Below are 16249 nucleotides of genomic sequence, written 5' to 3'. Positions count from 1 at the left end.
GCAGCATCACTCTCCCGATGCAGGCACACGACACTTTTAGATTTCCATTCCACGTCCTGCAACAATAACAACATGACCGGGCGGCCCAGAAACCTGCATCCTTCGCGCTCTTTTACGCGGCTCGACTCTGCGCCTAAGAGTCCGCTCTCACGAAGTCGAGCCAACACACTGCAAGGGCCACACGCATCAGACATGCTCGATCCGTTAAAGGCTGCCATGGTACCCGAGGAAGATGAGAACACTGACGGTGACGTGTTCGCGAAAAAGGAAGACGAACATGAAGATGAAGAGAGCGACGAGTCCAAAGTACCCGACACTTTCGAGGAGCTGCCCATCGAGATCCGTAGCTTGACCGAGAGGTATCTTCTGCCGCCCATGTCACACGCCATCGCATTAACGCCTCCGCAGGTTCCTCGAATCCCTCACAGCCAAAGTACACCCCACCCCCCTATCCGCCGACGCCCTCGCCGATCTCTTCCAAGACTTCTACGGCCGTGCCTCCGCAAAAATCAGCACACACATAGCTACCCTCTCTGCTCGGTTGACAAGTGACAACTATGTCGCAAACGCGAAGAAAGGGTCGGCCCCATCAAGTAAACCATCGTCAATACGGAAGGGAAGCGACCCGTCAGGGGAACAACAACAACAACAGATGCTCAGTGCGACCGAAATGGCTGACCGCAAGAAAGCGCGGAGATCACTCGAGCTCAAGCGATTTGCACTTGAAGAGGCTGTGGAGCGCGCCGTGTGCGAGAAGGTCTACCAGCGGATATGGCGGCATAGGAGCACTGATGACGAGGAAAGGGATCACAAGCTCAGATCGCGCACAGCTGCGCTCTCGCTCGTTGGCATTGGTCTGAAAGAGCTCTTGATGACAGGCGAGGAGTTGACTGAGGAAGAGCGCCAGAAAGCCAAAGAGAAGGAGCCCGAGATTCGGGAATACCTATCTGCGGCACGTCAAGACATTCTTAAGATGAACGAAGAGCGGTATCCGCTTGGAAAGGTCCAGCATTTGACTGCTGCACACAAGTCCATTGTCGAAGCCTTGTCAAAGATATTTCCTTCCACTTCGTCTGCTGATGAAATTCTCCCGACGCTCATCTACGCACTCATCACCATGCCACCTGTCGACTTGAACGTGATTAGCGATCTGAACTTCATACATCGTTTCCGCGGGTCCAGCCGTATGGATGGCGAGACTGCGTATTGCCTGGTCAACTTGGAAGCAGCCATCTCATTTTTGGAGACCGTCGATCTTTCTTCACTACGCGCCGAAGAAGCCACTCCTGCGAGGCCAGACTCCAGGCCTTCGACGCCCAAATCCGAAATCACACCCATGCCCCTAGGGCTTTCGGACGCGCCGGATCTCATCCAAACACCAGCAACTCCCATCTCCAAAACACATTCCAGAGAACCCTCAAGTCCAACGACCACCAAAGCTCAGCGCCGCTTGAGCAACCTCATTCAAACACAAACCAACAAAATTGAAGCTGCCTCTGATGCAGTCCGGGATTCTATTCTTGATTCCGCCGACCAGGCACTCGGGAGAATTAACAACACGTTAGACACTAGCTTCAAGTTCTTCTTTGGTGGTCTGAAAGAGAAGAATCCAAACGGACCCGTGCAGGAGCAACCAGTACTCCCCAAGACACTGGAAGATGCAAGGAAGCTTGTGAGCTCTCCCACCCGCGCAGAGCGAGACGAGGACGCCTTGAGTGTCAGTGCAGCAAGTTCAGTGCAAGGTGACGAGCCAACAGAGGCTCCTATCAGCAGAGGGCTGGATGCGAAGATGGCTGATCTTTTTGCTGGCAAAAGACAAATCAGAGATCGTAGCGTCGATTCCACAAAGTCAGGGGGCAGCAATAGTGGACGGCGCGTTGCATTTGCCTCAGCACAGAATGTAGAAGAGAAGACACCATCACCAGCTCCTATCAAGACGGATCCTCCAACGCCGAGCAACACTTCGGCAGTTGACTCCCTGCGCAGTATGGGCAACAACTTCAATCCCTTGAATCGGTTGTCCAGTATGAATGTACTGCCTCGCTTTGCACGCGCTGTAAGCAGCAGTAGTACACCTGTTCTCCCTTCACCGAGCCAGGAGCAGGTCAAGGCTTCGCCTTCTCCAGAGCCACTAAGTCGCACAGCCACGAACGAAATACCACCAATAGATGACAAGGGAGCGAGGGCAGTCGCTGCTTTGGAGCAACTGAAGAAGACTACACCGCCTGCCAAGCGCTTCTTAGAGGCGAAGGATTCTCAGGACTTGAAGCTCAAGGAGGTAGACGAGTTATTGAAGGAGTATCAAAGACTGGCTGGCGCATTGAGAGGAGCAATCAACTACTGAAATGGACCATATACTTAGAAGGAGGAATGTTCCCAGACAACCAAGACCGAGAATTCCAATCATACATGCTACCTGTACCAACTCTATGCGTGTGTTGTAACATTTGCTTTATTACAAAACGTTTGCAACGCAGTGCGTGGTGAACAGCGGCTGGCTCAGGGCTTCGGCCAAAACGGGGGTTACCGAATGGGGAAGGGGCAACCAATGCGCACGGACTGTAAACAAGCAGCCACAACACACTGTTACGCGCTCCGCATCGACACTCCGGCCAACTTTCGACACCGCAATTCCCGAATCGCAGATATGGCGGAACCAATGTCAGACTTTTTGCCAGAGAAGCTCAACACCTACTCTGACGACATCATCATCGACGACGTCGATATGGCGTACAATGACCCTCCCTCATCGCCTTTCGTAGACCATATCGATGTCGAAGACCAGGAGAATATCGCTCCCAACGCAGCGGCCACCCCCGTAAAGCCACTAGTCGATCTGGAGGACAGCGCACCGCAATCTGCGTTCAGAGTGTCGCCAGAGAAGAAGTATGGGTTGAAAGAGCGCACAAGCCCAATGAAGACGCTGCCGGCGAAGAATTTGATGGACGAGTTCGACGACGCAGCACTCAAGATTAGTAGCGAGGATCGACAGACTCCTAAGAAAAACATCTCTCCAGTCAAGGAGACTTCCGTCGACCGACCTGGATCCGCAATGAGTAGCAACTCCCGCAAAAGCCAATCACCCTCGAAATCGTCTCGCGTTCCATCACCCGAAACCGCTCAGCGCAAACCGACGCATACACACCAGCGTCAAATATCTGTTACACCATCGAAACGACCAGCCTCTTCTCACCAAGAGCCAGCCCTTCGTGATAATGAAGGCTTGACTACCGCAATGAAATTCATGGAGGAGAGCAACTCGAGAAACCGGGAGACTCCAAGGAAACAAACTTCACGAGATTGCGAATATGAGATTGATCTGAGTATGGACAACACAGACTTCAACCCAGACGGCCCAGAGGTAACATCCTTGGATGTTGACGATACCTGCTTCAGCAACTTCTCAGAGATGCCCGGAATAGATATGACAAAGTTTGCCCGCCTAAAACAGAGCCCTACAAAGAGAGAGATGCCAGATGTAAGTCTGTATGACATTAGTCAAATATAAGATGCTAACAATGTGACAAGGCTACGCCTCGCGCTCGCACCCAGATGACCCCTTCAACGGTCCGCCGATCAGAGCGTACACCTAGTCCTACGCCACGGCGCGCATACAACGATAACGATACTACAAACCTGCTCTTGGATTTCACAGCTCAGATCGAATCCTTCTCGTCGTCTCGCCGCGAGTCAGCAGGACGCGGACGCCATTCGCCTAGCAAGTCTGCCGCTGAGCCAAATCTCCGCTCATACTACCAGAACCAGCGATCACCGGCCAAGGGTGGATCGCAATTGCCTGCTACCCCAAATCAGAGAAGCCAAATGTTCAATCTGTTAGATTTCGAGCTGCCTCCGGCACCAACACCACGATCGTTACCTACTGTCACTATTCGCGAGCTGGAGTCTGTAAAGTCTCAGTTTCAGTCTCAAGTCTCGTCTCTCACCGCTAGCTTATCTGGGAAAGAGGCTGAGATCGACGCTCTTTCGAAGGCCATTGCCGATGCCGAGCGCCGGGTTGGCGAAGCCCAAGAGACCGTCCGCGACGAACGTTCTGCTCGAGAATATGCAGAGACCCAAATGGTAGACTGGAAATCGAAGGGTGAAGAGGTCCAGAAACTACTGCAGGATGTTCAGGCCGAGATGGCGCGCAACGATGCTGAGCGTGAAGATCTTCTAGCGAGATTAGCTGATGCTGAAAAGCGTGCCGACGATGCTGAGAGCCGCTCGGCTGAGCTTGAAACCAAAGTCATCGATGCTGAAAGCAAGAACGTCGACATGACGACTTTCATCAGCGGTGACGAGGGGGATGAGAACAAAAAGGTCTACTCTGAGCTTGAGTGCCAATCTGCCATTGCTGAGAAGGTTAATGAGATTGCACGCGACTTACATACAGCCTACAAAGCTAAGCACGAGAAGAAGATCAAGGCCCTCAAGGACAACTACCAGAAGAAGGCCGACGAAAAGTGCAAGGAGCTACGAACGCAGATCGTTAGTCTCGAACGACAAGTGGAAGAGGCGGGGAAAAAGCGCGACAACACATTCAGCAGGATTAGTCCCGGTGAGCATGACTCCAAGGACGAGAACCAAGGAGCGACTCCCTCAAAGTCTATAAGAAACGCCGAAGACGCTCAGATGCTAGAAGCGCAGAGAGCCGAAATCGAGAACCTCAAAGCTAGACTCGCTGGTCTGCAATCTGAACTTCACTCCCTTCGCAAATCCCACGATACCCTTGTGGAAGATCTCGAGGCTGAGCGCATCGAGAAGGGCGAGCTGGTAGCAGCTGCCGAACAGATGCTGTCTATGTGCGGTGAGAAGATGGAAGAGATGCAACAAGAAGACCTTCGCCGTTCACAAATGAGCTCTGCACCACCCGCTGCGCCTCCACAACAAGCACCGCCCCAGCAAGCAATGCGTAACACAGGCTTCCTTGCTGGTGGTTCTAGTACCCTCCGTCCCGGATCCGCTCTTGGGGGTGGCCGCCCCGGCAGTGCTATGGGTGATCGTCTAGGTGCCATGAACGAGCGCCCAGGCAGTGGCATAGCCAAACCATCCGGTCTTCGTGCACCAGGTGGCCTGAAATTCCAAGGTACTCCCGGTCTGAATAGGAGCCAAAGCGGTGGCAAGAGCAGGCTACTATCAAACATTGAGCGTATGGGCGGAGGAAAGACACAGGAGTAGAATGCCTGGCCCCCTATTGTACGTGCTATGAAGGGGTTTGGATACGAGGTACCGGTTGTAACGTTGGGATCATACCCGGGTATATGGAATTCCCCACCAAAAGATGGAGTTGGGGCGGCGCAGTGACGGAGGTGCATATTGGGCTCATTTGATTACGAGCATGATGACTTGGACGCTGGCGTTATCAAGGGTGGCTACCTTGGTAGTCAAGCTCTTTTCCGTTTATTGTTATTTGCTGGTTATGTTGGTGTCTTTTTAACGCGCCTGTCGGGCACACAAGAACGCATTCGTGACCACTTATACAGTTCTGTGCACTCACAAGTCTTACTGGTTCATACTTTCACCAGCCGTGCTAACATATTTTGTCCACTGTCTAATGCTCCTATGACTCAGCACCTCCATTGGGAAAATACAGCCAAAACGCATAACGAAGAGAGGCAGCAGGTATATGATGCAAAGTGTTGTAAGCAGATTTAGGCTGGTTCAAAGGTGCTCCTGCAACTGCGAACACGTTTCCACGCTATCACGTGATGCTGCAGGAACATGTTTAGCGCGCCTATCCCATGAATGCATCCAGTGCCATCGTCCAGAATCGTAACACTCACATCTCACTCTTGCAGCAACGCCCCGTGTTCACTTGCTTGTCTATATCCCATATGAGGCATACAGCATGGTGTGATAACCGATCATCGATACGATCGTACCTGCGATGCGTCCGTGCTAGCGACGACTAACGAAATGGTAACGTCATGTCGTCGGCCTCTCAGCAGCGACATTGAGCATCGCCAGGGGCTCGTTTATGTAATTAAGCTCTCCCATGACATATTTCAGCGTCTAGAAAAGCTATATGCCGCGTTCTATGTAACCATGGGGATGTGGGTAACCTGCGTGTGGCTGGATGTGGTGAGGTCTTGGCTAAGTGTGATGTAGTCACAGCCCGGGATTACGTTGGAGACCAGCTGTCAAACAAAGATGCGATTTCATCATAGCAACATGCACAAAGGTCTGACGAAGCGCTGACGACAGATGTACGATTCTGGATTGGGAGGCACTAGCATATAAGATACTCTGTTGGCCGGCTTCTGTTGTGCATCAACTAGCACAAACATCTTCTCTCTACTCACAGTAAATAATCAATCCTTCTTCTCGTACCTCACCACTTATCTCTATCATACTACAAGCACCAAACATCATGTCTGGCAACGACAACCCTGGAAACTTTGCCAATCGCCCTAAGGAGGAGGTCAAAGCTGCCGCGCAGAAGGGCGGAGAGCATTCTCACAGCGGAGGTTTCGCGTCCATGGACGCCGATAAGCAGTAAGGAATTCAATTTACGAACTGCCTGTGTGACATATGTTGACTTTGTATACCACAGACATGACATCGCCTCCAAGGGCGGCAAGGCTTCATCCGGTAGCTTCGAGCCCGGCAGCGAGAAGGCCAAGGAGGCTGGCAGGAAGGGTGGACAGTCGTCTTAAGTCTTCAACCACCTCACTATATCACCTGGGTGTTGCGACTTGATATTGCTCCTGGTTTGCGCCCAAGAGGGTGATTACAAAATCTTGAGTAGTCAACGAATGAAACGATATGACATATCTCCTACAATCGTGGACATGATGTGAAGCTCTTTTGCTAGCGAGCGTGTTCAATTGTTTCGCAGCGTGACTAGTGTTGTACAACCTGTTTTTCCATTGCCAACCCAGCCCAACTGTCATAAGGTATATGCATGAATGTCGTGAAGCCTCCCAGATGCGACCAAACAAGCCAGTTTGCCCTGCATATGTAGTGTCAAAGTGCAAAATCCCAAGGGTGTATAACACCCACCCACCCCAGTCTACCAAGAAAAGAAAGAAAAAGAGGAAAAATCCAGCGTCCAGGAACGTGATGAACGAATGTGAAGAATGTAAGGGGGGTGTATCAAGAAGAAAAAAAAAACGCTCTAAAACATCACCATCTAACCGTACATGTCGCAGCTCATGGTCTTGATCTCATACTCACTCAGGCCCTCAACAACACCACAGTTGACATCCCAGCCCAACTCGAAAGTGTCGCTCTCAGGCATGTTAGCCTTAGCATTGGGGGCGCAGTTAGCATCGGGAGTGTAGTATGAGACCTCCATGTTGGGGGCTGAGTTCCAGTCACAAGCATCGACGCGCTTGTAGAGAGTGCGGCGATGCATGCGAAGAGCCTTGCGTTCGACGGCCTTGTTGGTAGAATCGCAGAAGCAGCGGGCCGCGAGAGTAAGCTCATCGCGGCGGCACTCGCAACGGGAGCCGTCGACTGCATAGCGGCGGGTGCCTGCCTTGACCTTCTGGTGAGGGCGGTTCCACCAGTGGCCATCAGTTGAGTTATCAGTCTCCTCGGAAGCTTCGGAGTCATTGGTCGCTGTCTGTGTGGGCTGGTATTGCTGATAGACGGTAGTAGCCACGACAGTGGTAACGACAACAACCGGGCTGTCCTCAACAGGCGTAGCGGCTGGCGGTTGCTCGTAACTCTCATCATCCTTGGGAGGAGCCTCGGGCTGTGCATAGGTTGGCTGAGGGGTTTGCTCAGGCTCAGTCTCGGAGTATGTGGGTTGCTCGGGCTGCGTGGCAGACTGAGATGGCTCACTGGGCTCAGTGCTATCGCCAGAGCCAGTACCAGAGCCAGCACCAGAGCCAGCACCAATGTGGACTTTAGCACAGTTCATGAATGACTGTAACGAAATTAGTGTATGTCTCACATGCATTTCGTCTCACTCGTGACTTACCTCATGCTCGCGATTGAGCCACACCCAGCCGAAGATAGCATCGCCTTCGGGCATACCAGTAGGTACTTTGAAGTCGAAGGTCTGGGCCTCGGGTGATCCGTCCTCAGTGGCATGCGGGCAAGCGCCGTGGTATGAGGCTGCCATCTTCCATGTCTTGCCCTTGTCGGTCGAGAAGCCGACCTGGCAGGATCCTCCAGAGTGGGTACCGCCAGGCGCCTCTGGGTCGTAGTCGTAGTTGGTGAGTTGGAAGTAAGCGTCTTGTCCAGGTTGCCAGGTAACAGTAGCATCCTCCGTGTCGAACTTGTCAAGATGACCACGGCAAATACCAGGAGAGGGTCTGCTATCACCACCGTCGGGGCCACAGCAACCGAGTGGGAAATTGAACTCGGGGTCAAGCTCCGTGGATTGCTTGTTGATGGAAGGGGCTCCTCCCAGGGGAGCTGGGTAGTACATCGACATGTGGGCCTGGGCAGCGCCAGCCAGGGCGAGCACAGAAACAATGTTGGTGTACATGGTGATTTTGGTAGATGGGTTCGTAAACAACGTATTCGCAATGAGTGAGTTTTCAGGGTATCAAATGAAGGATTTGGAGCCTTAAGTGCTGGGTATTCCAAAAGAACAGTCTATTGACAATGTCCCACTGTGAATATAGCAAATGTCTGAGAGGAACTTCCTAGGTAGCAACAAAGAAGCTCAAAGATGAAGACGATCCAGCGTTTTCGAACACAAAAGAGGGAATATAGAAAGAATGTCGACGAAGGCTTGCTTGTCAGGAGGGAATGTGTGTCACTGGGAGTGATGCCCTCTTCCACATCGGGCGGCCTCCAGGCTTTATATCGTCTACCGACGACTGGACCAAGACTGCCGGTTGGCTCGTATGTGTTCCCGTCCAGCACGGTCAGTCTATAGCGGCTGGAGGCTGTTGTGCGACCAGCATGTTAGTCGAACCTGCCTAACAGTGGAGCTGACTGGAAGCCCCTAACTACTGCGCGACCAATGTGAGCGAGGTCACCTCGCGTACGTGCGGATACGAAGTTGGCCTTACTGTTTCGAAACAGCGAGACGCGAGAGCCTGTGGGGTCTCGGAGCAGTCCCGTTCAGGACCGCAAAGGTGTTTTCACTGTTCCTGGCTGGCGAGCCTCGGACTATGTTTGAAGCCTTGCCCCTTTGAGCGTAGAAGCGGCGCTTGTTCCTGCCAAGGGGTGTCGAGGCGGGGAATCACACACGAGATTTTGCCTGCCGTCTAAACCTCATCTTGTGATGATTAGCCAAGGATTCGAAGCGTCTTGTTTCACCACCAGAGATCTTCAGGGTTCTTCGGCTGGCTTTCCAGTGCGGATTGACGTACAGGGAGTCCATTGGTGCGAGAAAAAGTTATTATCTATAAAACCGCTTGCTTGACCTCGCCACGTGCGTGTGATCATCCGTTCCCGACGTTTGTTTTCACCCATGTCCCTTCGTTTTACTGTCTCCAACTGCTATATAGATAGTACCTCGACGTTCAGATCTACAAAGTTGCTTTGGAAAAAGTTGACATGTAACACTGTTTACTGCAAGATGTACTCGAAGCGGGCTGCGGATGCCGTTACGCGACGTATGCCACCTTCCGTAAACGTTCTACCTGCGTTTAGCTTCTCCCCATCTCCACTAGAGGGGTGTCATCATCTTTGTCCACAGCTGCAGACTGCAGGGGATGCTCGGTGATGCGCTGCCAGACACCCGTCTGAAATCAGAGCTCCATATTATACGGACTCGGGAATATCGGCATTGGGCATCGAAGGCGGCATCGAGGCGCGAGTTCCAAATTCACTTCTCTTGGATGCAGCGCAATACGAGAGGGGTCTTCTAAACAAGGACAATTCCTCGTCACACGACGACATTTTTGAAGACGTCGCTTGCTTGGCCGCTGTCGTGACGTCGGCTCTCCTCGGTATGCCTCGAAATAGACGCCGTAGTGAGCCACCATCAGGCACAGTACGTATGCAGCCTGAAAAATATCATCTTGTTGTATTTTCGACAACATCCTGGTCCCATGTCACTGGAAATACCTAGAACCCGATAATACCGTTAACAACATCCCAGCTCCCAAGTCGCCTTAACCCGTCAAATCTCAGTGTGGCTTGTTTTGACATTAGGGATTCCCGTGCCATTTCCGGGCAGCCATTCGATGGCTCAGGCAAGCAAACACGGACTGACCATGAAGCGCCTGGTGGGACAACTAATGAGATCCCGCTAATCCCAACCGCCCGATTGTTTCACCTCAACATCACCTGCGTTATCGATTGGGAAGCGATATCTGCACGGATACCTATCGCGGCCCGCCAGTTGGAATGACAAGCGAGATGTTCCATGTCTTGTCCCGGGGTCATCTGGGATTGCCTTTAATCTGGGACCCGTTGCTTAACAAACAACCTTGTGTATGGAGGCGTTTGTGTGATGCCCTGGAATTTGATATAGACCAGTGAGATGTTGTCAAGCCGTTGAATGGTAAAAGCAAATCTCACGATGGACTGCGATGCGCTCGCCGCATCCACGCCCAGAACGTTTGTGATACTGTGATGAAGCTAACGGGCTCTGAGACGCTCGTTTGCCCAGTACGGTGCGTTCTAGTTACCGCAATGCCTTGAGAATCGTGATATATCCCTATGCGAGGGGCAAATTGCACAGCATGTATAAGGCTGACTGTATCTGGTTTCACGGTCTCAAAACAACCCAGCGTCCCTGTTTTCGATATGTAGATTTCTCAAAAAAACAATGCTTTGGCAGTGTCACTTGATGCACAGCAACATGCCACTTCTGCCAACATACAGTGTTCATATGCATCAGGAGAACATCGTCTGCCAAGTTTATCTAGTTCCTGGCGCTTCTGCTAGCCGTATGTCTTGTATCCAGGTCTTGACAATTTGTTCTAGGCCTTGAAGGCCTAGCTCGAGTGTGCTAACCCAGCCCACTAGACACCCGCATACCCGACACCTTCTCCGACACATATAGTGCATTGGGATGCCAATGTAGCGTACCAACAAATCACAAAGACTCAAGAGGAGGACTACCATGACTAGCCATATCCTCCATTTATCCTCCGCCGGAGCAATATACTTCAACTCCCTTGGTAGCCCGTCAAATCCATAAGCACTCAACTTCCACCATCCACCTCACGGCATTACTCTCCGCCCTAAGCCATGAATTCAGTCCTGTAGCCCAGTCTCCGAAGTGGTGTCATGATTTTTCCAGAGTACTGGCAACTGAATCGTCTCATCTAGATTGTTGTAGTCCTTCCCGCATATGCTGGTGAGGGGGGGCATTTAGTAGCTGGTATAAAGCAGGCGTGAAACTATCCATCATCCCCCTCCATGATCTAGAGCTGAAGTTGTTGCGCTTGGCCGCACGGGACTGAAGCCAGTTTCACCATTCCGTAAATTCTCTGTCGGCGAAGGTTGTGCCCAGCTGCGCCGTCCAACACTGATATGTCGTCATACCTATACCGTACGAATTTTGAGGTACTCCGTGATTGAGTTGTGGAGTGTATGATTGTAGATACTGTTCATTGCGCGGATGAGACAGTTGTACACAGCGATGATCTTAGTTTCCGCTTGCGGACCCCGAGCTGTAGTCCCGCTGTAAGAGCTTGGGATGGGTAGGAGCTTTGTCGAGCCACGCTCCCATGTGTAGGACTTTCGTTTGCAAGCTGGGCCATAATCCTGCATCGTGAGTGTTGGATACATTTCTCTGTTGCTTTCGCGCATTCACATTTTCAGCTCGTCATCGGACGATATCTTGAGCGTTTAGAAGGGGGGAACAAACTACACTCATGGGCGTATCACTTCGGCCTCGTTGCTTGGACAGAAGGCTGTTTCGGCGAGTCGATAAAAAGATGAGAAATTTGATAGGATGGCAACAATAGCGCTCCAACGCCTCTGCTCGCCGTTCAATGTCCTTTCCTACGCATTGCAACTTCACACGATCATTTTGCCAGCTAATGAACGTCCACATATTATCCGCTGGTCTGTACATATCAAGTCTTTGTTAACGGTATGCAGCCTGCTAAGCATATGAGAAAGAGCACAAAAGAGTTGAGGGATGCCCCTAAATGAAGCGGGAGGAGTTCTTTCTGTGTCTCGCTAATAGTGATCAAGCCTAGGCACAAGTGCGTATACATTGAGATGTTATCCACGATCTGCGGCACAGTGTCACGGCCGCTAGCTTTTGATAGTATATGATTTCGCTATTCAAATCTACTTCTGAAGAAGCTTCTCTAGCTCCGCGGCTATCGCATCACCGACTTCACTCGTACTTGACTTTCCGCCGATGTCGGCTGTTCGAATGCCGTTGTCGATGGTGATCCTGGTCGCCTCGTCGATCTTCAGTGCAAGGTCTGGTAGGCACAAAGAGTACTTGAACATCATGCTGATAGAAAGGACAGTTGCAATGGGGTTGACGATGCCTTTGCCGGCGATGTCGGGCGCAGAGCCTATTAGTTGTAAGCGGACGCGCATGCAGTGACTCGTTAAAAATGACTTACCATGAATGGGCTCGTAGATTCCGTTGAGTTTGGTCTTGCCATCTGGAATACCGCCTAAACTGGCACTCGGCAGCAGACCCAAACTTCCTGGGATGACACTAGCCTCGTCGCTAATGATGTCACCAAACAAGTTGCTTGTAACCACAACGCCATTCAGCGCCCTTGGGTTCTTGATCATAAGCATAGCCGCCGAGTCGATGAGATGGGTGCCCGACTTGAGATGCGGGTACTCGTCCTTCATGATGCGCTCGAACGTTTTTCGCCATAACCTCGAGGTCGCTAGAACGTTGGCCTTGTCCAAACTCCATACTGGCACGGGCGGGTCCTCGGCAGATGCGAGACTACCTGCTAACCGTACTACGCGCTCAATCTCCTCGACGCTGTATGGCTCCGTATCCATGGCCTTGCCATCGCCCTCGTCTTCCTTCCTTTCGCCAAAGTATATGCCACCGGTCAATTCACGGATAATGTTGAAGTTTACGCCGCGAACGTTGTCAGCCTTGAGGGGCGACGAGTCGACGAGTGAGTCGGAGGCGAAGAAGCACGGTCGCAGGTTTCCGAAGGTGCCGAGTTCTTTGCGAAGTTTCAAAATTCCCTGTTCTGGGCGCACCTTGCCGGTTCCCCATTTCTATACCAATTGTCAGATGGCCTTGGGTAGTTTGGGTATTGTAGGCTCATACCGGTCCACCGACAGCACCGAGGATGATGGCATCGGCCGACTTCGCTGCTTCGAGTGCTTCATCTGTGAGGGGGTTGTTGTGCGCGTCTATCGAACACTAGAACTTGTTACCGCGGATCAACTACGTCATGCCTCAAAACTTACTCCTCCAAACAGGTGCTCTTTGAAGTTGAAAGTGTTGTCTGTGTGTTTTTGGACAACTCTGAGGACCTTCATCGCCTCCGCGACAACCTGGACATGTTCGTGAGTAGTTGCGCAGAGAAGGTGTCAAGGTTGCTGTTACCTCGGGGCCGACACCGTCACCTGTATGCAATCAGCGCTCTGCTTGTCGAAATTCCAGAAACATGGCTTACCGGCAAGAACAACAATATTGTGGGCAGTCATGATGATTCGAGTATATCTGAAACTCGAGGAAGGGTATCGCGCGCTCAAGAAGTTTTACCAAAGATTCGTGAAGCTACCCCACGAAGCAGTGCCAGCCCCGCTAGATGCCGCGACCCCTCCGACGTCGGCCACCTTGTGCCGAACATCGACCTACCACCGCTCATCTTTCCCAGCATCCTGACGCTTCACAGACACGACCAAGTTATGCTTTTTAGCCCTCGTTCGCGAGGACGCCGATATCGCCAGGCTGAGTTGCTCGTTACCGCTCCCGGTGTCGCAACCAATTTCAATGTATGGAAAGTGACTCTTGAGTTACAGGCCTCTCGTCGTAGCTACACGCGCAAGGAATGGTCCATGGTGCGAAATCACATTTCAAGGAGGCTTATACATTCCAATTTTTTTCTCTTAATACATCTTACGCTAAAAGTAATCCACTACACGGTGCGTTCGTGAATGATGATAGGATACAGTTCACACCTAGGTACCTTCAAAGCGTACCGTGTGTCTCAAGGTACAGCATTACTAGAATGAGCTTTTTTATAACATAGAATGTTGGGAAATCGTATAGTAACACTGTAAGAGACTTCGAAAAGAGTAACAGGTGCGTAGGTTGCCCCAACTTATAATGCTCTCTCAAGTCACAGCTGTATGATTGTGTCCCCATCAAGTCAGAGTGATCACTTCTCACGAGCCAGGACTTTTGATATGGGCCGGAATACCATTCTATCTACCGTTTCGTATCACACAGATTCATATCTACTCCCGTGAGATATATTATCATGTCGTCTTTTTACTGTACTGTATTGACAACACTGCTTTGCAGTGGGGTCATACAGAGCTTCTCATGCCGTTGTACACTGGCAGCTCTATCATGCTTGCTCCTGCTATACGATGAGCAGATGCGGACACTGACGAAGAAGTGAGGTCCTCGTTTATGTGGTCGGGTTATATTTTTAACAGTATCTAGGCGATCGATTGGATGGAAGCAAATTATCAATCTGCACAAGATGCTGTGTCTTCCTACCAATTCGCCCACGCTAGTGAACTTGCATACGCCGGCGATGCCATCATCGAATTCTTTGCCACCGCCACTTATGAGCTGCCTGAGTATGACACTGCAACAGAAGAATCGAAATACCCGCTCTCGTTTTCGACGGACATACCACACCGAACTGCCGGCAGAGGTATGGAACATCAAGATACAAGACTTGAAAGATATCATGTAGATACTGGATCCGATGATTCCCACATTGGAGCCAGTCTAGCTATCTAACACGCTGGGTCAAAACCTTCCAGTGAAGACGTATGTATTTTCAACGAACACAAGCCTTATTGCCGAATTGACGCCACTCTCCTTAAAGGATGAAAGCAGTGCCTCGATGACTACTCCTCAGGCAATAGCAGAAAGGCTTCCTGACCTTAGTAAAAGGACGTAAGGTACCACGTCGGCCAAGACTACGGCAGTGAAGAGAAGCACAATGCGCGGTGAAGTTCACGACGATCAAGACAACACCTAGGTACCACTGCAAAGAGTTGTTCCACAGCTGTTACAATACTTGCGGGAGTCGCCGCTGCTGCTGTTGTAATGCTGTGAACAACAAGTGCGGGGATGATTGCTGGTAGGTTAACTTTTTTTTTTCCATTTATTCAACAGCCGTGTCTCTGGGCTGGAACATACCCACACCCACCTTGGTTGTACGAATCAGTTTTGGATAAAGCGCGATATGCTATTTTTATCGTTCAGTGCCGAAGCGAAGTTTCGTCTCGTTCAATCACATCTTCTATATTCTGCTCCATTGTTCTTGTGTGGGGAAGTGATTGTAGAATTCCGAGTGTGTGCAGGACCTTCGTAAGCTGACCCTCCACAAGCATACGTATGTATTACGACTACCGCCTCTTCATCCACTGGAGGGTGCCAAGTGTTCAATCGGCAGTAACCCTTCGATGTGCGGCCGCGGTTGCCCCTTATGATTGTCCAACGGCACAACAGTGAGACGACGCGAATGATAGGGGGCAATACTTGTCACCACATCACTCATTGCTCCTAACAAGCGCGCATATTAACCTTTGGGGGACGTGTGCGACTACCATTAAATGGTCACGGCGTGCCATGGAGTCTTGGAAATGTTACTTTTGGATGCTGCAGGACTGGCGACTGGGAAATTGGTGGTTTGGTGTTTGAGTAAGCAATACACGGAACCAGTACCATAAGGTTTGAAGCTTCATCCCATACCAGTTAGAACCAAAATCCCCGTGGGGTGTAAAAGTGATGAAAGTGGCCTGCGGCCACGGTGATGCGTCGTGGAGGCTCTGTGATCCGACGCGGGATGGCGCACCGTCTAACCTCTCGTGCACCAGCCTCCGCAGATCTCCTCTCCACACGCAAGCTACAAGTCTCGATTTGGCTCTCGTTACACGCATCCTCACCTGCCGATCACAGCCAAGTGTCTTGGATATGAAGATCCTCAGATTGCGCCTCACATTCAGTGCGTGGTCTTCTATATAATTATGGCCGTCCGCGTCTTTTTCGCGACAAGCCTCCGCGTTTCTCGGCGCCGCGCAAGGACGTTGCGTATTTCGATGCGCCAAGGCATGCGCAATATCGTGATGCAATGTTTGGACGGTGGTTGTGCAATTTGTACTCTGATCTGCAGCTTTGTGGTTGGGTTAAGTCAAAGTGTTGGAGATGCGTTTTGGACTGGCTGCTCTGGGCATGGGGCTTGGAACCATCCCACTGTCC

At 51.3% G+C, this 16249-nt stretch overlaps 5 protein-coding genes across 5 annotated transcripts; 3 read left to right on the top strand and 2 right to left on the bottom strand.

Annotated features, from left to right (window-relative positions):
- Positions 1–72: 72 nt before the first annotated feature.
- Positions 73–2344, top strand: ALTATR162_LOCUS1724 (uncharacterized protein; the record flags this gene model as incomplete). Its single annotated transcript, XM_043309322.1, has 2 exons — positions 73–359; positions 409–2344. The coding sequence occupies 2 exons, from the start codon at positions 73–75 to the stop codon at positions 2342–2344; spliced, it is 2223 nt and encodes a 740-aa protein (XP_043165257.1).
- A 303-nt stretch (positions 2345–2647) lies between these two features.
- On the top strand, positions 2648–5178 carry ALTATR162_LOCUS1723 (uncharacterized protein; the record flags this gene model as incomplete). The annotated part of the gene is made up of 2 exons (XM_043309321.1): positions 2648–3478; positions 3529–5178. The coding sequence occupies 2 exons, from the start codon at positions 2648–2650 to the stop codon at positions 5176–5178; spliced, it is 2481 nt and encodes an 826-aa protein (XP_043165256.1).
- A 1192-nt stretch (positions 5179–6370) lies between these two features.
- On the top strand, positions 6371–6656 carry ALTATR162_LOCUS1722 (uncharacterized protein; the record flags this gene model as incomplete). Its single annotated transcript, XM_043309320.1, has 2 exons — positions 6371–6495; positions 6554–6656. 2 exons carry the CDS (start codon positions 6371–6373, stop codon positions 6654–6656), a joined length of 228 nt encoding a protein of 75 aa, XP_043165255.1.
- Positions 6657–7132: 476 nt separating this feature from the next.
- ALTATR162_LOCUS1721 (uncharacterized protein) lies at positions 7133–8440 on the bottom strand (the record flags this gene model as incomplete). The annotated part of the gene is made up of 2 exons (XM_043309319.1): positions 7133–7873; positions 7928–8440. 2 exons carry the CDS (start codon positions 8438–8440, stop codon positions 7133–7135), a joined length of 1254 nt encoding a protein of 417 aa, XP_043165254.1.
- A 3719-nt stretch (positions 8441–12159) lies between these two features.
- Positions 12160–13509, bottom strand: ALTATR162_LOCUS1720 (uncharacterized protein; the record flags this gene model as incomplete). The annotated part of the gene is made up of 6 exons (XM_043309318.1): positions 12160–12395; positions 12447–13074; positions 13127–13222; positions 13270–13356; positions 13409–13428; positions 13479–13509. The coding sequence occupies 6 exons, from the start codon at positions 13507–13509 to the stop codon at positions 12160–12162; spliced, it is 1098 nt and encodes a 365-aa protein (XP_043165253.1).
- Positions 13510–16249: the final 2740 nt, after the last annotated feature.

This window comes from Alternaria atra (genome assembly GCF_907166805.1).
Source record: "Alternaria atra isolate CS162 genome assembly, contig: 21, whole genome shotgun sequence".
NCBI classification, from domain to species: Eukaryota; Fungi; Ascomycota; class Dothideomycetes; order Pleosporales; family Pleosporaceae; genus Alternaria; species Alternaria atra.
This window is presented reverse-complemented; position numbering and strand designations above follow the sequence as displayed.